Genomic DNA, 27,413 nt, shown 5'->3' with positions numbered 1-27,413 from the left:
CTTTACTATCACATAGATCAATTAAAGCATTTTCAAATATGATGTGCAAATCTATCGTGTTTGTAACCAATTATAGGCTATATTAGAACATGTGAATTATGTAGAAATAGAGAGAGAGAAAAAGAGAGGGAAAGAGAGAGAGACTATAAAGAGACACCGGGATAGCAGAGGGTGAAACAGCTACAGAATGGGTACGACACAGACAGACATGGTAGATGTGAAATGAAGGCCACTGGAGGCCAAGGACCAGATGGCTGCCTCACTGCTGTGGCTTTATTTAAATAGATCCTGCATTTCCATATGAACACATACCTGAGCTTTCCTCCACGACCATGCCTAATCCTTCTGCTTTGTTCTGCCTCTCAAATGCATTCAGATCCAACACACTGGAAAGCAAAATAGCACACAGGACAAGGACGCACGCACGCACACACACACACACACACACACACACACACACACACACACACACACACACACACACACACACACACACACACACACACACACACACACACACACACACACACACACACACACACACACACACACACACACACACCACACACACACACCACACACACACACACACACACACACACACACACACACACACACACCAGGTAATGTTGAAATGGATGTCTTCCACCCTGCATGATGGTCATCTAAATATCATCAATAAGATAAGGTAATGACCACCATCTATAGTGAGGAGTCGTGTAAATCAAAGCATGCATCCATCCTGTCCATCGCTGCTCCTACAAAGCCATTAGGAGAGCTGCAGTCATGTCAAGCAGGTTGACTTTGGCACGACACTCCCCTCTGAGCTCATCTCATCTGGTAAACCTAATTATTTACACTACAGCTCCGTTGGATGCTCTGCCAGTGAACAGACTGCAGGTCTGAACGAACCCAGACCAACACAAACATTGAAAAGTGTAGATCTGTCATTATTGTCTGTGTATGGACATTTACCAACATTCATTTGTCAACAGAGTTGATTTTTATCAACAGGTAGCCTTCTGACCACTCACCTACAGGACTGCATGAGTCCAGCCACGCTCTGAAAGAAGCCCTCGTCTCTCTTCTCTCTCAGATATTCCAGCATTTTCTGCCAAACAAAGCATGAAAGACAAGAGGCACAACGGTAGAGTTCGAGGGCTTTTAACAAAAGGAGGCAGATATGAAGTGGATATGACTTGGTTGAAATAAAGAGGATTTCATCCCAATTATGGTAAGTACTGCTACAGCTCTGCACTCGGGAAACAATAAGACTCACAGCAATATACATTTTAAGTGACAGCCTTTATCCTGCTGCGTGGACCCTTGAATGAAGTGAGTATACTGCGAGTACCTTATATAATGTGTTTTCAGTCAGAGCTCTGCTCATACGTGGGTTTTTTAAAAAGCACCAGCGCTGTGACAATACCTGTTGAACGGTGATGTTCCCTCCGTTGAGGATGGAGATACCGAGCTTCAGAGTAGAGGCCACCATGGAACCCATATCACCTGGAGGAATAGAGATTACAATACACATTGAAACCAGTAGAACGAGCTTCCTACTGTTGGTCACAGAGTAGCTCTGTATATATACAGTATGTATATACAAAGCTCTATAACGAACCGCTGCAGATTCTGAGGGTTAAGTCAAAACTCGTCCTAACTAATTATTGTAAGTCGGAATTGTGTTTTGGAAGGGATCTTACAGAAAGCTCAAAGAGTCTTGATAAAGGGCAGTGGAGTGAAAACAAACGGTGCTATTGAAATACAGTATAAAATGACCCTTTTCTCTCCAAGGTCTCCTTTGAAATCCTCCAGCTGAGCTGTTCATTTCTGGTAATGGTGCCTTCTTCTGTGGTTTTCAAAAGTCATTGAGTCATTAAGTCGCCATTACAATTTAACAGGATACAATTTAAAATACTTCTCATCACATTTAAAGCCCTCAACAACCTTGCCCCTCCCTACCTGTCCGACCTCCTCCACCGTCACACTCCCCCCTGTCGCCTTGGGTCTGCTGATGCCAACTGTTATGGTTTGTAACCGACCCCAATCGCACAACACAAGACAGGTATGATGGTTTGCCAAGAAACAGATATTTATTTAGAACAGGGAAAAAGGGCACTGTCCCTTTAAGGGAGAAAACACAAAACACTGGAATGACACAAGAGGGGAAGGTAAAGTGCCTTTAAGAGGCGGGCAGGAAAAGGGAACACTATGGGAAGGTAAGGGAACGCCTAAGGGAAGGTTAAGGGAACGCCTAGGGAACAGAGGAACTAGAGACTAGGAGAACTAGGGAAAGAGGACTAGGGACTAGGAGAACTAGGGAACAGGAGAACAGGGGACTAGGAGAACTAGTGACAAGGAACTAGGTGGAACTAGAAGGGGAGAACTTGGGACAGGAACTAGGTGGAACTAGAAGGGGAGAACTTGGGACAGGAACTAGGTGGAAACTAGAAGGGGAGAACTTGGGACAGGAACTAGGTGGAACTAGAAGGGGAGAACTTGGGACAGGAACTAGGTGGAACTAGAGACAGACGGGAACAGAGGCCCGCGGAGGCGGGCTGGGGAACAGGGAGGAACTGGGGACAGAGAACCGCGGAGGCGGGCTGGGGACAGGGAGGAACTGGGGACTGGTGGGAAAACATCTGGGCCGCTCTGCAGAACAGAGGAGAGGGTTAATATTCAAAGGGAACAAACAGAGCAGATGCAGAACAGTCCAAATAACAAAGTAACAAAGTAAATACTATCTTCGTGTGAACAAACACACAGTGGGAGATGTAATGTCCAAAATAATATCCACGAGAGAACAAAACAGAGTGGGAGATGAAATGTCCAAACTAATAACTAAGTGAGAACAAAAGGAGGCAATACGCTGGGAGAGTGACATCACAATCTAAACTCACCCAGGCGTATGCGTAAAGGTACAGGAAACGCAGCGGGAAGGGGGCAAGGGGCATTACGCTGAGTGAGTGACATCACAATCAAAACTCACCCAGGCGTATGCGTAAAGGTACAGGGGCAGCAGCGGGAACGGGGGCAAGGGCACTACGCTGAGTGAGTGACATCACAATCAAAACTCACCCAGGCGTATGCGTAAAGGTACAGGGACAGCAGCGGGAACGGGGGCAAGGGCACTACGCTGAGTGAGTGACATCACAATCAAAACTCACCCAGGCGTATGCGTAAAGGTACAGGGACAGCAACGGGAACGGGGGCAAGGGCACTACGCTGAGTGAGTGACATCACAATCAAAACTCACCCAGGCGTATGCGTAAAGGTACAGGGACAGCAGCGGGAACGGGGGCAAGGGCACTGGGTGCTGGCTGTCCGAGCCGAGGAACAGAGTGCTGGAACAGTGGCGGTGGCGAGGATGTCGTCCACCGGGTAGCCGCTGTCGGAGCCGAGGAACAGGGTGCTGGAACAGCGGCGGTGGCGAGGATGTCGTCCACCGGGTAGCCGCTGTCGGAGCCGAGGAACAGAGTGCGCGCCACACCTTGGTGTGCGCGTCGGAACAGTGGCGGTGGCGAGGGCGTCGTCCACCGGGTAGCCGCTGTCGGAGCCGAGGAACAGAGTGGCGCGCCACACCTTGGTGTGCGCGTCGGAACAGAGAGACGCATCGGGGTGCGTCTGCGAGGAGGAGTGTGCCAAGCAGGAAGGTCTGGAAGATGCGCGTCTGTGCGCTGGTACGGAGGAGCGTGCCAAGCTCGAAGGTCTGGAAGATGCGCGTCTGTGCGCTGGTACGGAGGAGCGTGCCAAGCTCGAAGGTCTGGAAGATGCGCGTCTGTGCGCTGGTACGGAGGAGCGTGCCAAGCTCGAAGGTCTGGAAGATGCGCGTCTGTGCGCTGGTCTGGAGTGGAACACTGGAATACCTCCCGTAGAGAATTAGAGAGCGCAGTACAATGTCTCCTCCACAGGCTACGGCGACAGCAGACGAAGGCTGGAGCAAACATCTCAAGGCTGGAGAGATCCATCTTACAGCATTGGTAGACCAGAGGATCTCCCGAAAAAGTCTAGATGTTAGAGAATATGACTCAGCATGAATACAACACGACCCCACGCCAAAACGAGGGGAAGCGCCCTGGTATTTAAAGCCCACAGGGGGACTAATTAGCCTGCCATCACAGGTGCGAGAGATAATAGAATATCAAACAGGTGTGGCCACTAAGGGTAAGGAACGAGAGGGTGGGGGCTAGAGAGAGTGAGTAGGGAATTCCTAACAGTAGGCTTAAAGAAGACAGAGAAAAGGTAGTGAGCAGCGGGCAAAACCTCACAGTACCCCCCCCTCAACGGGAGCCACCCGGCGACCCAAAACAAATACAGACAGAGTGGCAGGGGGCAAAACAAGAGGTACTGGCCAAGCCAGCAGGGGAAGCCACCACAAGAGTGGGGCTAGCAAAAGAAACAGGGTCGCCGAGGGGTAACTAGGGTAGCAGAGGGGCAACTGGTCTAGAGGAACTGGGTCTAGAGAACTAGTCTAGCGAACTGGGCAAGAGAACTGGTCTAGAGAACTGGTTTAGGGAACTGGTCTAGAGAACTGGTCTAGAGGAACTGGTCTAGAGGAACTGGGTCTAGAGAACTGGTCTAGAGCAACTGGTCTAGAGGAACTGAGGGGCAAGCAGGGTAGCTAAGGGGTAACCATGGAAGCACCGGGAAAGGGCTAGCAGAGGGAAGGTTAGCTGCCAGGGCACTGATAGCTACAGGGCCTATGCTAGCTGTACTGCTACATCAACATAGAGGCTGCGCAAGCTGCCGGAGCCAGGCTAGCAGAGGGAAAGGGTAGCTGCCAGGGCACTGATAGCTACAGGGCCTATGCTAGCTGTACTGCTACATCAACATAGAGGCTGCGCTAGCTGCCGGAGCTAGGCTGGCAGACAGGGCTGGACCAGCATGAGAGCACAAGCTAGCTGGAAGGACAGTCCTAGCTGTGTGAGAAAAACTGACCTTGCTAGCTGAAAGGGCAGTCCTAGCAGTGGGATAAACTACACAAAAAGGTGGAGGCCATGCAGAGGGACCGGGTTAGCTGCTTGGGCCTGGCTAGCTACAGGGCCTATGCCAGCTGCAAGGCTGCATTAACATAGAGGCTGTGCTAGCAGCCGGGGCCAAGCTAGCAGACTGGGGCTCTGCTGAGGGACTGGGTTAGCTGCCAGGGCAAGGCTAGCTACAGGGCCTATGCCAGCAGCAAGGGCTGCATAAACATAGAGGCTGTGCTAGCAGCCGGGGCAAGGCTAGCAGACAGGGGCCATGCTGGTAGTAGAGGCCTAACAAGCTGCAGGGGGGTCAAAACAGGGCTAACAGGGAAGCCAACAGGGCTAACAGGGGAGCTAACAGGCTAACAGGGGAGCTAAACTGGGCTAACAGGGAAGCCAACAGGGCTAACAGGGGAGCTAACAGGCTAACAAGGGAGCTAAACAGGACTAACAAGGAAGCTAAACTGGGCTAACAGGGGAGCTAGAGGGAACAAGAAAAAAAAAAAGGCAAACTCAACATACACCGTCTGTGCTGGCTGGGGTCGTCGATGAGGTGGGGTCGTACTGTTATGGTTTGTAACCGACCCCAATCGCACAACACAAGACAGGTATGATGGTTTGCCAAGAAACAGATATTTATTTAGAACAGGGAAAAAGGGCACTGTCCCTTTAAGGGAGAAAACACAAAACACTGGAATGACACAAGAGGGGAAGGTAAAGTGCCTTTAAGAGGCGGGCAGGAAAAGGGAACACTATGGGAAGGTAAGGGAACGCCTAAGGGAAGGTTAAGGGAACGCCTAGGGAACAGAGGAACTAGAGACTAGGAGAACTAGGGAAAGAGGACTAGGGACTAGGAGAACTAGGGAACAGGAGAACAGGGGACTAGGAGAACTAGTGACAAGGAACTAGGTGGAACTAGAAGGGGAGAACTTGGGACAGGAACTAGGTGGAACTAGAAGGGGAGAACTTGGGACAGGAACTAGGTGGAAACTAGAAGGGGAGAACTTGGGACAGGAACTAGGTGGAACTAGAAGGGGAGAACTTGGGACAGGAACTAGGTGGAACTAGAGACAGACGGGAACAGAGGCCCGCGGAGGCGGGCTGGGGAACAGGGAGGAACTGGGGACAGAGAACCGCGGAGGCGGGCTGGGGACAGGGAGGAACTGGGGACTGGTGGGAAAACATCTGGGCCGCTCTGCAGAACAGAGGAGAGGGTTAATATTCAAAGGGAACAAACAGAGCAGATGCAGAACAGTCCAAATAACAAAGTAACAAAGTAAATACTATCTTCGTGTGAACAAACACACAGTGGGAGATGTAATGTCCAAAATAATATCCACGAGAGAACAAAACAGAGTGGGAGATGAAATGTCCAAACTAATAACTAAGTGAGAACAAAAGGAGGCAATACGCTGGGAGAGTGACATCACAATCTAAACTCACCCAGGCGTATGCGTAAAGGTACAGGAAACGCAGCGGGAAGGGGGCAAGGGGCATTACGCTGAGTGAGTGACATCATAATCAAAACTCACCCAGGCGTATGCGTAAAGGTACAGGGGCAGCAGCGGGAACGGGGGCAAGGGCACTACGCTGAGTGAGTGACATCACAATCAAAACTCACCCAGGCGTATGCGTAAAGGTACAGGGACAGCAGCGGGAACGGGGGCAAGGGCACTACGCTGAGTGAGTGACATCACAATCAAAACTCACCCAGGCGTATGCGTAAAGGTACAGGGACAGCAACGGGAACGGGGGCAAGGGCACTACGCTGAGTGAGTGACATCACAATCAAAACTCACCCAGGCGTATGCGTAAAGGTACAGGGACAGCAGCGGGAACGGGGGCAAGGGCACTGGGTGCTGGCTGTCCGAGCCGAGGAACAGAGTGCTGGAACAGTGGCGGTGGCGAGGATGTCGTCCACCGGGTAGCCGCTGTCGGAGCCGAGGAACAGGGTGCTGGAACAGCGGCGGTGGCGAGGATGTCGTCCACCGGGTAGCCGCTGTCGGAGCCGAGGAACAGAGTGCGCGCCACACCTTGGTGTGCGCGTCGGAACAGTGGCGGTGGCGAGGGCGTCGTCCACCGGGTAGCCGCTGTCGGAGCCGAGGAACAGAGTGGCGCGCCACACCTTGGTGTGCGCGTCGGAACAGAGAGACGCATCGGGGTGCGTCTGCGAGGAGGAGTGTGCCAAGCAGGAAGGTCTGGAAGATGCGCGTCTGTGCGCTGGTACGGAGGAGCGTGCCAAGCTCGAAGGTCTGGAAGATGCGCGTCTGTGCGCTGGTACGGAGGAGCGTGCCAAGCTCGAAGGTCTGGAAGATGCGCGTCTGTGCGCTGGTACGGAGGAGCGTGCCAAGCTCGAAGGTCTGGAAGATGCGCGTCTGTGCGCTGGTCTGGAGTGGAACACTGGAATACCTCCCGTAGAGAATTAGAGAGCGCAGTACAATGTCTCCTCCACAGGCTACGGCGACAGCAGACGAAGGCTGGAGCAAACATCTCAAGGCTGGAGAGATCCATCTTACAGCATTGGTAGACCAGAGGATCTCCCGAAAAAGTCTAGATGTTAGAGAATATGACTCAGCATGAATACAACACGACCCCACGCCAAAACGAGGGGAAGCGCCCTGGTATTTAAAGCCCACAGGGGGACTAATTAGCCTGCCATCACAGGTGCGAGAGATAATAGAATATCAAACAGGTGTGGCCACTAAGGGTAAGGAACGAGAGGGTGGGGGCTAGAGAGAGTGAGTAGGGAATTCCTAACAGTAGGCTTAAAGAAGACAGAGAAAAGGTAGTGAGCAGCGGGCAAAACCTCACACCAACCTCCTAACACCTCCGACGACCAGGCTCCGGACCTGGGGCGACAGGGCCTTTGCTGCTGCTGCCCCTTCCCTCTGGAATGCCCTCCCCAGCCATATCCGTGATGCAAACACCCTGACATCATTTAAATCAGCCCTCAAAACCCACCTTTTCAATCTTGCTTTTGACCTTTAATTCTGTCAGTTTTATTTAATTTTGTCATGTATTATTTTGTTCTGTTTTTGTTTTGCCATAGTTTTGTCCCTTCTACCCATGTAAAGCGTCTTTGAGCACCTGGAAAAGCTCTATATAAAATGGATGTATTTTTATTTTTATTATTATTATTATTATTATTATTATTATTATTATTATTATTATTATTATTATTATTATTATTATTATTATTATTACAGGAAAACTAACAACTCGGATGGAGGATTTGAAAGGAGACTTTGGAGGGAAAAAAGGGTGATTTTATAGTGTATTTCAGCGGCTTGGGTTTTGTTGAGACTCTTTGAGCTTTATGTCGATCCCTTCGAAAACACAATGCAATAATTACTTAGGCTGAGTTATTGACTTAACCCTAAGAATCTGCGGAAGTTCATTACATAGCTTTGTATATATATATATACTGTACATACATACAAAGCTCAATAGAGCTACTGAGCAGCTGCACTCGAGGGGGTTCAGTGCCTTTCCCAAGAACACTTCCAACGAGCAGTTGGAGAGCAACACAAAAGTATTTTCCCCTGTCCATATTTTTGCGGCTGAAAAACTATTTGACTCGAATCATATTTATTAGGATACTAATTGAGTTTGGAAGTTATTGGAGCTCAATCTTTAAAAACAATGTTCCGAATTACCATATTGAAGCCTTCCGACCTGTTCTAGATAGATACAGTTAGTTGTAAATAAATATCCACTTTTTTTTTTTTTTGCTCTCATTCAAACCGGTGCTCTGGGCCTCCGTATGCTGTGGCGTTTGAGCCGGTAGTGACAGTACCTTTACTGGCACTTAGGTTCTGCAGCACCATCTCTGCTGCTCCGCGCTCATGAAGCCGGGCCTGCTGGTACAACAGCTTCTGTTTCTCCATTTCTTTCTCCTGAGAGTACACACACGCGCACGCACACGCACACACACACACACGCACACACACACACGCACGCACGCACACACACACACACGCGCGCACACACACACATGTCGTATATTTATCTAAATAAAACCTGTAAATTTAACAATAGAAATTATGCACATATATGAAATAGCAAAGAACTAGGTTATTTTCTCTTAGAAAAATAGAGACTCACAGCCATGCCAAATCACCTGTTAGGTTAACCATACATTTGAGTCAACAAGAAGGCTGTTAACTGGCCTCAGTCGAAATGGATCAAAATGACCCATATAAGCATTACAGGAAGGATTAAAATCATCTAGCGGTTGATGGAAAAAGCCACAGGAGAACTCAGTCAAAAAGCTAACAGTGCACCCCTTCAGCCTTCACTTAGCAGTTATAGGAAAGGCCCAGAGTGCCATAAAGATAAAAAAACAGACCAAATGGCAAACAGATGAAACCTCTTTCCCCACACAACAAAGTGGGATGGAGGGCCCAATACTTAACTTTAAGGCCAACACCCGAGTTCTGTTTACTTTAGCTAAGCAGACCAAACAGGCCATTCTGTGATACCCACTGTTAGGTTGAGTGGGTACTATATTTCCATCTGTATGAGGGTCGCATTCAGGGACACTTGGGTAAATCATTCTAAAAGGAAACTAGTTCATATCCCCTCTGTAAGGTCACCTTGTAACGCTGTTTCGCAAGACCCAAATCACTGAGAGGGGAGACCTTCTAGCCAATAGGAAAGCAGGCTCTCTGGGGTGACGGCACTGGATGGCGCAAGGGCGGGGGGGGGTTCTCTCTTCTCTATAAAACCTACAGGTTGAATGATGGAGGTGAGACAGAGACACGGAGACACCGAGACGCAGAGAGACACGCAGAGAGAACGGAGAAGCAGAGACGGAGAATCCACCCCACCAGTTCGAGAATAAGAGACGCCACTAAGAAGCCCTCTGGGAAAAGCTGATTAGAGATAGAAAATAATTGATGCTGTGAACCAGATAATTTAAGCTGTTGGATATTCCAATAAAACAACGGTCAGAACCGTTTTCACCCGCAGCGCTGTCTCCGCCTCCACGTGATTTCCAACGGACCATATTTGAATGAACTGTTACTTTAACGGAAAATACAACGAGCAGAGTAAGCTATTCCACTATACATTAGAGAACGAGCATATAGCTATAACATAGAATCATTGAGAAGATACATTACACACACACACACAGTTATGTAATGTAATTAGTTTGATCTTTTCTCGAAATGACAAGCCATCGATAACAATCTCTGTTGATCCCAACATGTCACGCCTCCTATCTATGTTGGGATTATGTTTGGTCATGACAAAACAATAAAAATCGCTACTGTTAGTAATGCTGCCACCACCCACTCTAGAGCTCTCATATTTGCGAATGCATAAACTATATCTTAAATTATGGCGATGTGTCTAATATGGCTGTCGCGAAGTCATTGATAAGCGACAGCCATATTAGACACATAGCCATAATTTAAGATATAGTTTATGCATTCGCAAAATATGAGAGCGCTGTCATTGAAGGGCTTCTACAACGGAGGAACGGCCGCTGCTGCTGCTGGAGCTGAACCGAATCAAGCTGCGGGCGGCGCACGGAAGCCGGGGATAAACCACCGCGTCGCCCCGCTGGCGCTTCAGGCTCAGCAGCCTCCACGGGCGAAATAACATATAACGTTACAGTTCCACACTGATGTACAGTGAGTGTCTAATATGGCTGTCGCGAAGTCATGCCTCTCCCTCTGAAAGCCCATCCACGCTGTGTATCATAGAGACATAGAGCACTGGGTTTTATCACTGGAGATATATTTCTCACTCACCATTGTATTTTGCGCCATCTGACAATATCATAATGATGTGTTTTCTATATTATATCCACAATCATTCATCTAAAAAATTGTATGGGCTTTGATTAAACATGTAACCTACACCTACTGTAACTTACTGTACCTCTGCTTCCTACAGCACAGCAGGTAATGGCGTTAATCAATGGAACGCGAAACATAATAACGTTACGCTTTCTAGTTCAGCGCATTTCATAACTGTAGGGCTTTGTTTATACACGAGTGAATCTGGTAGTTGGTTGTTAAAAACGCGAAACATAATAACGTTACGCTTTCTAGTTCAGCACATTTCATAGCGCTCCACTGCTACCGCAGCTGAACACAAGTTGGTTGGAACAGCAGCCCAACACAAGTGCGTTGGAACAGCAGCCCAACACAAGTGCGTTAGTACACAAGTTGGTTGCCCGCGCTGCCGCTCACTTGCTCCTTGGATTTCATTTGGGACGTGGGACGACTGCCGCTTGCCTGCGCGTGGGGGCGGGGGGGCGCGGCCAATCAGAGAAAAGCCGAACACAAGTTGGTTGCCTTTAATATTCACGCATCCAGGGGAGGTTTCTATAAGACAACGGTGTTTCACCAAAAGACTAACAAACTAAAAACATAACACACATCACATAAAACATATATATTTTTTATGTTTCATTAGAAGGACTATTTCTTCTGTGAATCAAGCCAAAAAAAGTGTCATTGTTAAAAAAAAAAATGTCGGTATCATGCAAAACATCGCCCTCCTCAGGTGACAGAGAGGAGTGTTCTTTCGTTTCACTAATGAGAGTAAGTCAAGTCGTTGATTGGACAGTAATGGTTTATGACGCGTTTTAAGGCCCACCTAGTGAAACAGTACTTCACCTAGTCTTTCGAATGATGCGCGATGCCGTGATCCCAGTGCGCTCGACCTGAAAATGATTGACACCCATCTAACCATTCAGAGAACACCGCGTTAGCCATTCCTAGTATAGACCATCGCAACACTTCGGGCATTTTCAGCTAATGGGAGAGCACGGGGGGATACAATGAATGAATGTTGATGAGAGCCTTGACATAAGTGGTTGTAGCTACAGCTGTGGGGGTGCTTGAGACATGATCCAATATATGGTAAATGGTAAATATATACTTATATACAATATACTTTTTTATAAGCTGAACCAGAGACCAATCCCAAGTCGATTGGCACTTTTGCGGCTGAGCTATAGTCACTTTTCCTTGCTGGTATGACAGAGTGATTGACCACTTCACCAAGAAAAACGGGAAGATAGAATTAATTTACAAGGTGAGAGGAAGATTTAGTATAATTGCTTGTACTGTACAAGCAATTATACTAAGTTGTACATGTATGTTATTCTGACTGTCTGTATTGTTTTGCATCGGGAAGGAAGAAAGTGTATATTGGATTTGTTCTGAAGCACAGTAAGGACCAGTCAGCCCTCTGTCATACCAAGCTCTCACAGGTCCAGCTCAGCCCTCCTGTCATACCAAGCTCTCACAGGTCCAGCTCAGCCCTCCTGTCATACCAAGCTCTCACAGGTCCAGCTCAGCCTTCTGGCATACCAAGCTCTCACAGGTCCAGCTCAGCCCTCTGGCATACCAAGTTCTCACAGGTCCAGCTCAGCCCTCTGTCATACTAAAAGCTCTCACAGGTCCAGTGTACCGTTTGGGGTTTGCTCTCCTCAGGGAGCAAACCTCTAGCTTTACCTGGTGGGTAATTGCCCTGTCTACCTGTCCTGATTACACTCATTTGTACCCGGTGTGACTCATTAAATGTGTCTTTATATTCTCTTCCGTGTCACACAAACACCGTCAGTCGATCACTGAAACTGTCCGTGAGTATACCTACGTGTTTAGTCTTATTGCTCCTTGCCACGGAGGATAAGTTTGTTCGCGATGTTTTGAATCGCCATGCCACTTTGATTGCCGATTGAATTTAGTTGTTAAAGGATTATTCTTATTCTATGTATATGCAGCACCGTTGTTTGATGGAATGACTATTTAGTGTGTTTGAGACCTTGCTTTCTCCCCTTTGTTTTCCCCGATTATTGTGATGAGTTCCTATGTATTGTGATTAAGATTTAATGTGTTTTGGAGACGGAGATTTCTCCTCTTTTGTTTATCACCATTGTGTGCATGTTCATTCCACTACTCGAATTAAAGACATAGTGCTTATTCCGAAAATCAACATCTGTCTCTCGTCGTCTCTGTTCAGCACTGCACCTGGGTCCAACACACCTACCAAACCGTACCAGTCCAGGTCAGCCGCCCTCTGTCATACCAAGCTCTCACAGGTCCAGCTCAGCCCTCTGTCATACCAAGCTCTCTCAAGTAGAGCAAGACCATTGGTAAGTATTATTGTTTCGCATTAATTTGATTATGCTTCAAATATTAAAACTTGGATATCTGTTCACTTGAACTAATCTGTGTTTTATGTCTCCATTTGCAGCAGTAAAGTGCCCTTTTCATTTTGTAAAGTGACCGTTTAGTGTGAGCGTGTGCAGCATGTGTGTGTGTTCGTGCTAAAGTGACTATTAGTGTGTGAGCGTATACAGTATGTGTGTTGTGTGTGTGCTCATGTGTGCTTGTGTGTGGAGAGTTCAGTGTTCAAGACTCTGATGGCCTGGGGGAAGAAGCTGAGCCGAAGTCTCTCTGTCCTAGTTGCTGGTGTGTGCAGGCGTTTGCCTGACCGCAGCAGCTTGAACAGGCTGTTGTTGGGGTGGTGAGGGTCTTTCATTATTCTGCAGGCTCTGGATTTGCACCTCTTGTTATATAAGTCCTGCAGGGGTGGTAGTGCAATACCCGTGGTACGCTCAGCTGAGCGCACCACTCTCTGTAGGGCCTTCTTGTCCTGTGCCTTGCTGTTTCCATACCAGGCAGTGATGTTTCCAGTCAAGATGCTCTCTTCAGCTCCGGAGTAGAAGGACTGGAGTATCTTCCCCGATACTCTGAACTTCCTTAACTGTCTCAGGTGGTAGAGGCGCTGCTTCGCCTTTTTTACGACTGAGTCTATGTGTGATCCTCTGAGATGTGGACCCCCAGGTACTTAAAGCTGCTCACCCTGTCTGTCCACGGTAGCCCCGTTTATCCACAGTGGTGTGTGTGTCCCCTGCTGTGTTCTCCTAAAATTCACGATCAGCTCCTTGGTTTTACCAATGGTCAGGAGCAGGCTGTTGTCCTGCTCCTGGAGTTATTTGTAGAGGAGTTACTTGTAGTCCAAGTAACTCCTAACCAGAAATGTCTGTGTTTGAAATGTTTTTAAATGATTGTAACAAATAGAAATGCCTACATCGAAAGACAGATATTGTTATGTCAGTCATGTCTTTTGAATAAAAGGACATTGACATAATATGCTGGGTTTACCTGCTTAAATGATTTGTTGTTTTTACACATATACAGACAGTGAGAGATGTTTTAAAAATATAAATGGAGGGGTGTTGGTTGGGTGGTTGCTTCACCAAGAATTTTGGTCAGCAGCCGCCACTAATGTCATCCCATTAGTCTGTAATTCGCTCATTCATCACACATGGAATGTCAATCAGATATCAATAATATCAATAACTTTCGACAGAACCAAAAACCTGTCAACCCATCAATCTGTGTTTCGCTGTATCCAATATGTGTGAAACGTCAATCAGGTGTCTTTTAATAATAACCGAGTTGGGGAAAAAAATCAGCTGTCACATCAAATGAGAGGAGAGCGCAAACCCTTTCATGTGGAAGGTGATTAAAGATTATAGTAAAGACTCCCTCACTTCAAAGCTTTTCACTTCCTCCTCTTCGTCGTCGCCGTCCTCCTCCTCGCTGTGACAGCTCTGGAAATACAGGGAGAGGGAAATTAAAGGGGGGGGGGGGGGCAAAGAAGAGAAAATGGATAGAAGGCGGGGGTGTGGGTGTAGTAGTAGTGATAGAAAGGAGGAAACACACAAACTAAAATGACACACAGCTCTGTTGCACGGACAGCTTGGTCTGTACTGTATGTGAGGCACAAATAGATAATAAAATAAATTTCGGGTTTCACCTACCTTGGCCATAATAGTGACGTAGGACATGAAGAGACTGTCATCTCCAAGCTTACTGTGGATAGAAGAAGATGAAAAGACATTACCATCCATATGTCAAAAGGGTCAAAAGGGTGGCAATATGACTTATCCCACTGGGAGGGAGAGGACCGAATGACTTCCTTTTAAGCGGAGCTTTGAGGAGAGATTGAATTATTACAGGTCTGATAGACAGGGTTTAATAGAAGGTTACCTTAATTGTTGGTCAGAGAATCAGGCTAATCTATGAGGAGGATTCTGAGAAGTATAAACCATATGTATTTTGTGTCCATGTATATCACTTTGAAACCGTCTATAGTACAGAAGTTATTGCATTGTGATCATTAATATCATGTGTAGGTAGGTGCACCAAAGAGCTCTATGATATATAGGCGTGTGCACACATGGGGACATTCCATAGACTTGCATTCATTCCCTGACTCCTTAGCCTAACCCAACCCATAACCTTAACCTTAACCATAACCATAACCATAACCATAACCTAACCCCTTAACCTAATCCTAACCTAATTGTAACCATATCCTAATCATAATCCTAACCTTAACCTTAATTAATTTAAGCTGTAGTGTAGCCCTATTTTCTGAAATTTTGCCTAAACGTACATGCCTAAGTAAATGGAAGATTGCTCCACTTCTACAAGGTCAATTAGCATGTTCTTGGTATCTAAGATCTAAAATCTAAGCAAATGAATAAAGGGAAGATGATTAAACAGAAGGATTTGTAGATACAGTAATAAATGATAATCCATTTTAATTATAAATTCATATTTGACCTTGAACTTGACCTTGACCTTATTATGGCCAAATCATACATCTATGGATAGGGAAAAGGCTCATCTTTCCAATGGCAGGGTTAAATCTGGATTTAGTAATTTACTCTCGGTTTTAAATCTTATAAAACATCGGTAAAAATGAAAATATACACTTTGACTGCTGTTTTGATAGGGTTATGGTCTTTACTCTTGGCTACACAAAAAAGAAAAAGAAAAACATCCTAATGAGGATGATTCGCGACGCGCCACTTTGCCGACCTCTAGCGGCTCGGGTGTGAATTTCTTTTAATACAATATATAGATAGAATTAAAGGCCTATTTGTTTTCTGTCAATTGCCCTTTCAGGTGACAAAATCTGTTCAGCGGTTCTCGAGTTACATGCCGATATGTGAGGCGTGCGCCAAAGTACACATTACCACCCCAGACCTCCGGGGGCTCTAGCTCCGATCTCGAAGGTTTTTTGGACAGGGTTGTAGCCAATGAGTGTGGCTTTCCAATGATACCCCATGATATGATAATTGGGGATCTAATACGGTCTCTATTGATCGATTTATGATAAAGAAAAGCAGGGTCCCCCAGGGACCTTACAGCTTAACAGGTTTTAACCTAACCCTAACCATAACCTGTAACCCTAAAGAAATCTTGTTTTCATCACTTGTGTGGACATATGGTTCCCAAAACGGTAGGAAAATCAGGCTACACATGCACACGCACACGCACACACACGCACACACACGCACACACACACACGCACGCACCTCCTTTCCATCAGGGCGCTCCGGCTGAAGAGTGTAATGAGTTGTAAGAGAGGATCGATTGGCTCAGCACCTTCCTCCACATCCCGGTCCTCCTCTGTGGTGCAGCGCTCCATCAGCCCTGCTCTCTACCATTCACACACAGCAGAATGCCCCAGACACGCTCTGTAATTGACTCATACCAACCTCCCAGAGCCAACCAAAGCTACCCTTTATACACCGCTGGATTAGGTCTGTGCACGTGGACACAGAATACATCCATGCACACACACACAAACGCTTTTGTGTTCATGTGCACACACACACCAAGAAGTTTTAAATTCCTCTCTTTCTCTCTCTCTCTCTTATCTGGTAGAGTGGCAATTTTATTTGGGTTCACGCCACAGTTCCTTCATTAGATGTAAAAAGCAGGTATTTAAGCCCCTGGGGTCAGAAAATCAGCAATCAGCCCTCAGGAGTGATGTGCCTTCAAAACAAACACAAATGTAATTAAACTCTCGCAATCCAAACACAGCTCAATAGTTTCAATAAATTAAAATGTATCCAATTGAGTTCTTCTTGTAAACAACTCAAACTTGTGTTTATATTCACATTTCCACCCACATAGAAAAGAGCTTCCTCAATCTGTGGTAAAAAACAGGTGGCGGTCCAGTGGTTGAGGTAAACAGGTAGGAGATACAATATTAGGAGGTACAAAAGACGGGGATTTTATTTTCTTCTTATGTACTGATTTCATCCTTTCTTGACCAAGGTCTCCAATGGTCTTTAGCAGAGACGTGCAGAAACTACAGGATACCTATTAAAAGGGATCCACCAATGTTTTTTTGTCCAAATGCAGCTACTGTACACAACAGATTGAGCTGTTTAGATATGCCTATATCTTCTGATAATCAAATGGTATTGAGTGTAGGGGGTTATAACATACGGTACATGTACAGTAAGTTATTTGCTTGCTAAATAAAAGTACTTGTTGGAGGTATTCTGTTTTAACTTGTATTACTTGTATTAAGCAACATACTCCCAGGTAAAATGTCACAAAAATGCTAATTATCCAGTAATCGGCCAAAAGTAAGCCATAAAAATGATGAATGAAAAACAGCCAATACTGATTATCTGCTGATATATTGCTGCATCGCTGCAATATTATTCTAAAAGCCTTGGACAGTCTTAACAGTACTGGTGATCATGCATAGCTTTCGCTCTAGGTTAGAAAGTATTATTGTGCACTATAGTAGTGCACTATAGTAAAACGTATATATATTTTTTTACCATAATCTACAGGAAATCATCGTGGATAGTGGCCGTTACCTTTCTCAATGTTGTCTAATTCATTTTCTATGAGTGTGACATCACCGAATAGGCCTCCATCATGCTTCAAGCTAAAGGAGAGAGCAGCAAATGTAGCACACACCACCGTACAGTAATGCATACTGCAGGAATAACCTACTTCAAGTACAGACTACACCATCATACAGTAATGCATACTGCAGGAATAACGTATTTCAAATACAGACCACACCATCATACAGTAATGCATACTGCATGAATAACGTATTTCAAATATCGGGATTTACCAACCGTGCGTGCATATGCACACTCCATGTTGATAAATACCAATTGTTTTACCGTCTATGCTCATACACGATTGTAAGCATTTGCATACAGAACCGCCCCTAATTAACCAAAAATGGTAATGTAACACCCCCATGGAATGTGGAATAATGGACTAGAAACAAGCAACTTCACTGATCACGGAGGTCTAACCAACAAATTGAACGTATACAGCATTTTCCGTTGTGAACAATCTTATTTGGATAGTATTTAGCTTTAGCTTTTTATTTTAAACAATATTTAATCACGTTAGGAGGTAGGTGTTCTGCGTTCTGCGTGTGCATGGGATGGAATTTGTGCGTTTTGTTCCACGCTCCAATTTGGGTCCCAAATTGTGGTACAAATCAAGGAGAATGTGTCTCGGGGTAGCGGTAGCGGACTCTATTAATATTATGTTCTCTCAGCAAATAGACTGCCCTGAAAACAGCTTCCCGCGGAGCGCACACCATGCTGCATTCATTCGGAAAGACCTATTCCAAATGCTATTTATAGGGTTTGACAATAATTACACTACTGTGACTATTTTACAATTACCTATAATTAATTACGGGTCATACGAGACGTCGGTGTTGAAACGAATGCATGAAAGCTTATTCCGTCCGTCTGCATTCTTCCTATTCTACCGCTTGGTGACAGGTATGCACGGTCTGAGCTGTGTGTATATATACGCACAATCTCAAGCACACGTTCATGTTGATAAATCCCACACTTTGCTTAGAAATTATCGTATGCACGGTAGTAGAGATGGCGCTGCTCCGACCGGCTGCCTTTCTGTTCGCTCCGTCGAGACTGTGCTTACTTTTGTTAATATTTATAGTTTTAAGAGTTTTGTTTGTACCAACAGTAGGTGCATTTAATGTGTATGACCGTCAGTCACTTATAGACATCGGATTACGGGAAACTTACCGATTGGATTACTCACTGGATCAGCTTTCCGAACCGCAACAATGGCCTGTGGAGATTCTCAGGAAAATGGGACCAGATCCCGACCCCAGGAACAAAGGAACCAGACGGCGTGGGAAGAGAGCTGGGATCCGTAACAGGCTGAGATCCAGACGACACCGAACGCCATTACCCAGTATATTGCTAGCCAATGTACAATCAATTGACAATAAACTGGACGATATCCGAGCAAGGATTCAATACCAAAGAGACGTTAGGGACTGCAACGTTCTCTGCTTCACCGAAACGTGGCTGACGCCGGACGTCCCAGACCACGCAATCCAACCGGCCGAACACTTCTTCATCCACCGCAAAGACAGATCAGCAGAGTCCGGCAAACAACGTGGAGGAGGTATCGCCTTCATGTTTAACAACAATTGGAGCGATCCAACTAACGTGAAGGAATTATCCAACCACTGCTGCCCAGACCTGGAATATATAACCATCAAGTGTCGTCCTTTCTTCCTCCCGAGGGAGTTAACGGCGATCGTCCTGATCGGAGTGTATATTCCACGGCAAGCCAGTAACAACGTCGCGCTCTCCAGACTCCACAACGAGGTAAATAGAATACAAGCGGCGAACGTTAACGCCGCCATTTTAGTGCTGGGTGATTTCAATAGCGCCAATCTGAGAAAGGTATTACCTGACTTCTATCAGCATGTGACTTGCAACACCAGAGGCGGTAACATCCTAGATCACTGTTACACGCAATTTAAGGGTGGCTACAAGGCTCATTCTGATAGTGGCTTTGGTAAATCAGATCACGCGTCCATTTTCCTTTCACCAAAGTACAAACAGAGAATCAAAAGCACTCCTGTAGTCTCGCGAGAGGTGCAGAAATGGGATTTGACGTCAGAGGAGACGCTCCAGGCTGCGTTTGACTGCACAGACTGGAACGTGTTCCGCGACACAGATAACATTAATGTCTACACGGAGACAGTGCTGGACTATGTTTGTACTTTGGTGGAAGAAACAATCCCCACTACCAAAATGAGAGTTTACCCAAATCAAAAACCCTGGGTAGACAAATCCGTCTGTGAAGCTCTGAGAGAGCGCACCAAAGCATACAACGACGGCCTAGTGGCAGGCAACATGAATGACCACAAGGTGGCGCGATACAACGTAAGGAGGACAGTGACAGAGGCCAAACGGCGCTAAAGGGATAAAATTGAACTCCAGTTTGAACAAGCTGACTCTAGAGCTATGTGGCAGGGGCTCAAAACGATGACAGACTACAAAGGCGCCTCTGTAGTGAAGCTCTTGGTGGTTAGGAAATGTAGTCAACAACACGGGGTGTCTAGTCAGGACACGGGAGGCAGGAACGTTCTTTGATGAGTTTTATTATTAATGGTCAGACAGATGCACAGGCGATTTCTACTTTTGTGATCAGGGACGCACACATGAACTGAAGGAATCTCTAAGCCCACTAGTATATATGGATGCTGGCTATCGACAGACATGTCTAGACATGTCTGAGGCATCCTGCTGCAGAACAGCAGAGCAGCCCCCCACAGCCTTTATGTCTGACTGAGAGGCGTCCCGCTGCAGAACAGCAGAACAGCAGCACAGCACCCCACAGTCCTTATGTCTGCCCAGTCCTTGGGCCTTTTGTACAGCCGCACCCTAATCCACGGTGTGGATTAGTTCATGGAAAGGCTCAACTGTCTTCCGGAGTCGTTGTCGGGGCGTCCTCTGGGATGGCTGGTAACTCAATAAGCTTGGCCACTGGTCTGGTGTAGGTCCTATCGTCCACCTGCACATCTGCAGACCGCACCTTCCCGTCGGCACTCCTGATGGTCTTCGTGACCCGTCCTACAGGCCACAGTGCTCTAGGTAGCCTCTGGTCAATCACCATCACCACCGTGCCGACAGTGAGGTTCTCTGTGTCCTTCACCCATTTCTGCCTGGACTGCAAGGAGGGTAAGTAGTTATGCAGGAAGTGGGTCCAGAACTGGTCGGCTAACACCTGACTGTGTCGCCATCTTCTCCGGCTGAGGATTTCGGATTCAGGGTACACCACTGGAGGGAGTGAGGAGTCGGGCCGCCCCATGAGGAGGTAGTTGGGGGTCACCGCGTCCACGTCGGCTACATCTGTCGACACATATCCCAGCGGCTTGGAGTTGAGGATTCCTTCTACCTCAGTCAGTACTGTCCGCAGGACTTCTTCGGTCACTGTCTGTGCTCCAAGAGAAACGTAGAGTGCAGCCTTGATGGACTTGACTTCCCGCTCCCAGGCCCCGCCAAAGTGGGGTGCATTTGGGGGGTTGAACTGGAAGCGGATCTGGCGCTTTGCCAGTTGGGTCTGCAGCTCTTTACCCATGTTCTGGAAACTTGCTCTGAGCTCCGATTCTCCTCCACGGAAGTTAGTCCCACGGTCGGAGAGGAGTTCGAAGGGGTTTCCTCGTCGTGCCACAAACCTTCTGAGCGACATAAGGAATGAGTCGGTATCCATGTTGTGTAGCACGTCTAGGTGGACACACCTAGTGGTCATACACTTGAAAACTATTCCCCATCTTTTCTCAGTACCCCGACCTCGCTTGACCTGAAACGGGCCGAAGCAATCCACTCCTGTTGAGTAGAATGGAGGCTTCATGAGGCGGAGACGGCATGGGGGCAGATCCGCCATCTTGGGAATAGACGGCTTTGCCCTCCACTTTTGGCACTCCGGGCAGAATCGCTGATGGCGGCGCACTGCTTCACGCCCTCTGAGGATCCAGAACTTGCGCCGGAGTTCAGCAAAGACCCTCTCGGCTCCAGGATGGAGTAGCTTGTTGTCGTACTGTCGTATGATGAGCTTAGTGACAGGATGCTTGGGTTCTAGCAGGATTGGGTGCACAGTGTCTTCCTCCAGGCTGGTGGAACGGCGCAACCTATCGCCTACGCGGATAAGGCCTTTAGGTACGTCGTACTCTGGGGCAAGTGCCAGGAGCCTACTGTTTGGTGGGATCACTTTCCCGGTTTGTAGGCACTTGATTTCTTCTGAGAAGCTATCACCTTGTGCTCTCTGAAGGATTCTGAGTTCTGCCTCGGCATAGTCGTCCGCACTGGGGGCACTTGACGGAGACGCCGCCCCGTGCAGTGATCTACTTGTGGCCTCAAGGAGGTCTTCGAAGGTGGAATGGTCTTCTGTGGTTGGGGTCTTTGGAGCTGAAAGGGTTGAAGTGAGGCCACAGAACACAGGCTTCCTTGTCTCCGTCTCATCCAGAACTTCTGTGACCGAGGGTCTGAGTGGCCAACCGGTGCGTGGTTGTTGGAGGAAGGCGGGACCCTGACTAAACTGATTTGGCTTGGCTAGGTCAGACACTGTCATTCCTCTGGTGATAGTGTCTGCTGGGTTATTCTTTGTGTCCACGTACCTCCATGACCGGTGGTCGGTCAGTTCTTGTATCTCAGATACGCGGGTCCCGACGAACACCTTGTATCGGCATGACTCGGACTGTATCCAGGTAAGCACTGTGGTGGAGTCGGACCACAACACCGCCTCTTTCAACTTAAGAGTGAGCTCTCTCTGGATCAGTTGGGCAAGTTGGGCTCCTGTCAGAGCGGCACAAAGCTCGAGGCGGGGTATTGACTGTTGTTTTTTCGGTGCTACTCTAGAGCGAGCTAGCATGAAGGATACGTGGACCTGGCCTTGGAGGTCTTCGCCACGCAGGTAGGCGACTGACCCATAGGCGGACTCGGAAGCATCACAGAAGACGTGGAGCTCGAGGGTGAGCGCACTTACGTCGACGTCTGGTGGGAAGTAGCACCGGGAGAGGCTGACTGTTGGGAGCTGTGGGAGCTCTTCTTCCCATGTGGTCCAGGCTTGCAGGATATCGGCCGGTAAGTGTGGGTCATCCCAGTCGCGGTCTTTGGCCCATAGTTTCTGGACCAAGACTTTGGCCCTTGTGGTGAAGGGCAGGATGCGACCTAGGGGGTCATACTGGCTTGCTAGTATCTTGTAGATATTTCTCATAGTCGTCTGGCTTGGGGAGACCGGGCGATGTTTGTAGTGGAGCGTGTCCTCCATGAAGTGCCAACTGAGTCCTAGTGTCATTTCTTGAGCTTCCCCGTGGGTCTGGGAGACCCATCTCTCACTGCTATCTGCCTTGGCCTCTTTGGGCAGGTTGCCGATCACCTCTGGCTGGTTGCTGGCCCACTGGCGGATCTCGAAGCCGCCTGTGGCTAGGAGGGCTCTCAGCTTGTTCACGAGGCTGCTTGCCTCTTCTTTGGTGGGCAGACTCTGCAGACAGTTATCCACATAGAAACACTGTTCTACACTGTGGCGAACATCCTCTTGGCTAGACTCGATGACGTGTTTCTGGAGGGCAAAGGTTGCACAGCAGGGGCTGCATGTTGTCCCGAAGGGCAGGACCTCCCACTGGTACACTGATGGAGGTTCGTCTGTCTTTAGGTTCCTCCAGAGGAACCTCAGTAGGGGCTTGTCTCTGTCCAACAGGCGAACCTGATGGAACATTCCCTTGATGTCCCCACTTATGGCGACTCGATGCTCTCTGAATCGCAGGAGGACTCCAAGGAGTGAGGGTCCCAGTGTTGGGCCTGGAAGGAGGTAGTTGTTCAGGTTCTGCCCGCCGTACTGGAAACTGCAGTTGAAGACAATCCGGTCTTTGCCGTTGTGCCTGACCATGTGATGGGGCAGGAACCATGACTCTTCAGATGCGTCGGCCTGGCTGGGGTTAATCTTGGTGATGTACCCAGCTATCTCTAGCTTATTGATCTCCTCTTGGTAGGTAGATGCACGCTGTGGATCTTGAGTTAGCCTCTTCTCTGTGTTCCGCAGGTTCTTCATTACAACTTCCTTTGAAACTTGCAGCTTGGGCATGGTTTGGACTCGCAGGAGGGGAGTAGCATACCGCTGCACTCCGTTGACCTCTACACGGGTGGTCTCGGCCTCCAACAGCTCCGCTGAGTACTTGTCCTGTTTGGATCTGTTCACTAACCTCTCGCTCTTGAAAGGCAGTGTATCCAGCTGCCACAGCCGTTCGACTTGGCTGAATAGCTCGGCAGCCGGGGAGGAAGCAGCAGTGAAGAAGCACTGTGTGGTCTGAAGCTGTTGCTGCATGTACTTTGCTGGGCCTTGGAGTGTCCAGCCGAGGTTAGTCTTGACTGCCGCAGGGCCACCGTGGGGCCCCAGATGCACCGGCTCGATCGGTACGATCAGGTTGGCGTGATCAGATCCGATCAGGAGGGTTGGCTGAGCTCTGTCGATTGGTGGAATCACCAAGCCTCGCAGATGGCGATACTTCTCCTGGAGCTGGGTGACTGGGTAGCTGTACTGAGACAGACCTAGCTGTTCACCGGTGAAGGCACCTTGAATAGGGAACCTTTTCCTTGGTTCGGATACTGGGGCGATGGCGAAGGAGACACGTGAGCCTGACAGGGTCTTGACGTCTTGGCGGATAGTGCGAAGGGTCATGTCTTCCGCTTGACCCTGTATTCCCAGGTGGCGTGCTGCTGAAGCGAGCAGGATGGTTCTCTCTGAGCCATCATCCAGCACTGCGTAGGTGTTGAAGACTCTGTCCATGTAGTGCAGGTTGACTCTGACGATCTTCAGGAGCACTCGGTTGTATCCGTTTGGCTGATCCAGGTAGTGAGTCTCTGCTGTTGAGGTGATGGTGGGCTCGTTCCCACTCCTCTGGTTAACCTCATGCAGGACGGAGAGGTGTTTGGACTTACAGAGTCGACACGGCTTCTTCAGGTCGCAGGCAGAGGCTAGGTGAGGACGACCGCATCTCCAACACCTTCTCTTGGCTTTGATCCAGTCCACTATCTCCCCTCTGGTCAGCTTAGCGAAGCATTCGCATTGGCTGAGGTAGTGTTCTGACTCGCAGTAGGGGCAGTATATCTTACCCTTCCCTTGGGTCTGGACAGGTTGATATACCTTGGAGGGCCTTTCGGGTGGAGGATCTTGGGGGTTGTCTGTACCATGCATCACCGTAGTGACCTTTATCTTGGGCTGATACTTGGGGTCTCTCCTGTCATTCTCACTGTGAGCATGAAGGGAGGGCTCAATGTCCAGGCATCTGACTTCTACCCTCAGCCACTCTGCGAAGTCAGTGAGGGACAGCTTCGTCTTGTCTGGGTTCTCCCTGTACTGTTGACGACGGAACCTCTCTTGTTGGTGTTTGGGAAGCCTGTTGAGGAGGCGCTTCACGTTTGAGTTACAATGGAGTTCCTCGTGACCTTCGCCTTGAAGGGACCTCAGCATCCCGACTAGCGACTGCACTCTGATGGCAAATTCGTCGAGGGCTCTATCGTCTCGAATGGGTGGTAAGCGTTCCATGTCCTCTATCTCCTTCAGAGCAAACTGGTATGGGCGTCCGTATCGCTCGTCCAGTGCCCTCAGAGCTTCCGAGTAGGGCATACTTGACTCTGCGTAAGCCAGCACCAGGCGGTGGGCACGCGGCACCTTTATATGCTTCAGCAGAATGGCATACTTGTAGTGCTCGGAATGAGAAGGATTGAGGAGTGTACTGAGGGAAAGGCGTAGTTCCACGTATTGGGCTCTATCCTCCTTGTTAAAGTCCGGGAATGTTGGACCTTCTATATTGGGGGGTGCATGCTGGTATACTGTGGAGGGATACGGTCTCGCTATGACTGGGTTCCCTTGGTAGGCGAGGTAGGGCACATACGGAGCTTGATGTGCTGACTGGTGTGCAGACTGAGGCAGGTGCTGATGCATGGGCTGCTGCATGACCTGAGGTGTCGCCCAGGTTGGTGGCGGGTAACTCTGCTGAGGCTCGTTCCTTTCCTCGTACTTGCGGCTAGGCGGAGCCACATTGGATGTGCTTCGTGGGTTCGGGTAGGAGGTCGGTGGCCAGCATGGGGGTCCGCTTCTTGCCAGGCCCTCTGATTGCGGCAGGTTCTGGGTTGGCCTATTGGGCTGGCTGGGCTGACGAGAGGAGCCTTGGTTCGGTTGGTTCTCCTGCTTGCAAGCCTGAAGGCCGTGGGGTACTTCAATTGCGCGTTGGAGGGGGTGAGTGGCTCGGCTGAGAGGTGGGGGAAGTGTCCACTCTGGCTCGTGGATACTCAAATCTTCTAGCTGGTCGGTTAGTTCTGCAGCCATACTTAGGTGATCCTCGGCTGGGGAGTAGTGAGGTGCACGGGCAGGGGAGAACTGCGGTTCGCCTACTCTTTCTGGGTGGAGTTGGCGGACTGGAGTCTGTTGCCGTGATGACCTCCTTGACGACTGAGCTGAGGGTCGGGGGGAATGGAGCTGCAGAACAAGCTCCACTGCAGCTATACTTGGGTGATCCTCGGCTGGGGAGTAGTGAGGTGCACGGGCAGGGGAGACCTGCGTTTCGCCTACTCTTTCTGGGTGGAGTTGGCGAACTGGAGTCTGATGCCGTGATGACCTCCTTGATGACTGAGCTGAGGATCGGGAGGAATGGTGCTGCAGAACAAGCTCCAAAAGCTCGGTTTGCTTCTGAGCCGTCTCACTCTGTTGCCGCACACTGCGTGCATTCTCCAGAGCCGTCTCACTCTGTTGCCGTGCAGTCTCCAGAACTTGGTGCATTATTGTTTCGTGCACATTGTGCATTGGTGGCATGGGGGATGTGCCTCTAGCGGGACTGGGCTGTGCTTTATCCTCTTCATGCCTGCGCAGCTGCTCTATGTCACGCTGGTGTGTACTGTCCACTAGGTAGTCGTCTAGCCATCTCGGGCGCTGCACGGTGCGTCTGGGGCGCACGGATGGTGAAGCGGGGAGGCTCATCCCTCCTTGACTGGTTGCCATATCGTCGACTCTATCCGGTTCGAAGGACCATTCTGTAGTGAAGCTCTTGGTGGTTAGGAAATGTAGTCAACAACACGGGGTGTCTAGTCAGGACACGGGAGGCAGGAACGTTCTTTGATGAGTTTTATTATTAATGGTCAGACAGATGCACAGGCAATTTCTACTTTTGTCATCAGGGACGCACACATGAACTGAAGGAATCTCTAAGCCCACTAGTATATATGGATGCTGGCTATCGACAGCCATGTCTAGACATGTCTGAGGCATCCTGCTGCAGAACAGCAGAGCAGCCCCCCACAGGCTTTATGTCTGACTGAGAGGCGTCCCGCTGCAGAACAGCAGAACAGCAGCACAGCACCCCACAGTCCTTATGTCTGCCCAGTCCTTGGGCCTTTTGTACAGCCTCCCTCAAACTGAACAGTGACATCTCCTTAGCAAATGACCTCAATACCTTCTATGCGAGGTTTGATGCTGGTAATAACAACACCAGCCCACAAGCCACGGCAAAGGGGGGGGGGGGGGGTCTGCTGCTGATGGAGACTCAGTGTTCAGGGTAACAGAGCATGAGGTGAGGCGGACCTTTAAAAAAGTGAATATCAGGAAGGCAGCAGGTCCGGACGGCATCCCCGGCCGCGTCCTAAAAGTCTGTGCCGACCAACTAGCCCCGGTATTCACTGACATATTTAACCTGTCCTTAGAACAGGCTGTCATCCCCACCTGCCTGAAGAAGTCCACTATTATCCCTGTACCCAAAAAATCCAAGCCTGCTTGCCTCAACGACTACCGCCCTGTAGCTCTCACC

The 27,413-nt window shown here is 48.7% G+C and overlaps 1 protein-coding gene across 1 annotated transcript in view; it reads right to left on the bottom strand.

Annotated features, from left to right (window-relative positions):
* Window positions 1-27,413, bottom strand: part of ryr2b (ryanodine receptor 2b (cardiac)) — a gene marked incomplete at both ends in the record, with an annotated part of 396,550 nt that overhangs the window by 94,841 nt on the left and 274,296 nt on the right. Inside the window, 7 exon segments of the mRNA XM_084321996.1 lie at window positions 313-386; window positions 1,035-1,111; window positions 1,430-1,509; window positions 8,764-8,863; window positions 14,491-14,550; window positions 14,761-14,812; window positions 16,327-16,451. Of these exon segments, the coding sequence (XP_084178122.1) occupies window positions 313-386; window positions 1,035-1,111; window positions 1,430-1,509; window positions 8,764-8,863; window positions 14,491-14,550; window positions 14,761-14,812; window positions 16,327-16,451 (568 nt within the window).

The sequence above is a fragment of the Notolepis coatsorum genome (assembly GCF_963971535.1).
Source record: "Notolepis coatsorum genome assembly, chromosome: 9".
Lineage (NCBI taxonomy): Eukaryota > Metazoa > Chordata > Actinopteri > Aulopiformes > Paralepididae > Notolepis > Notolepis coatsorum.
This window is presented reverse-complemented; position numbering and strand designations above follow the sequence as displayed.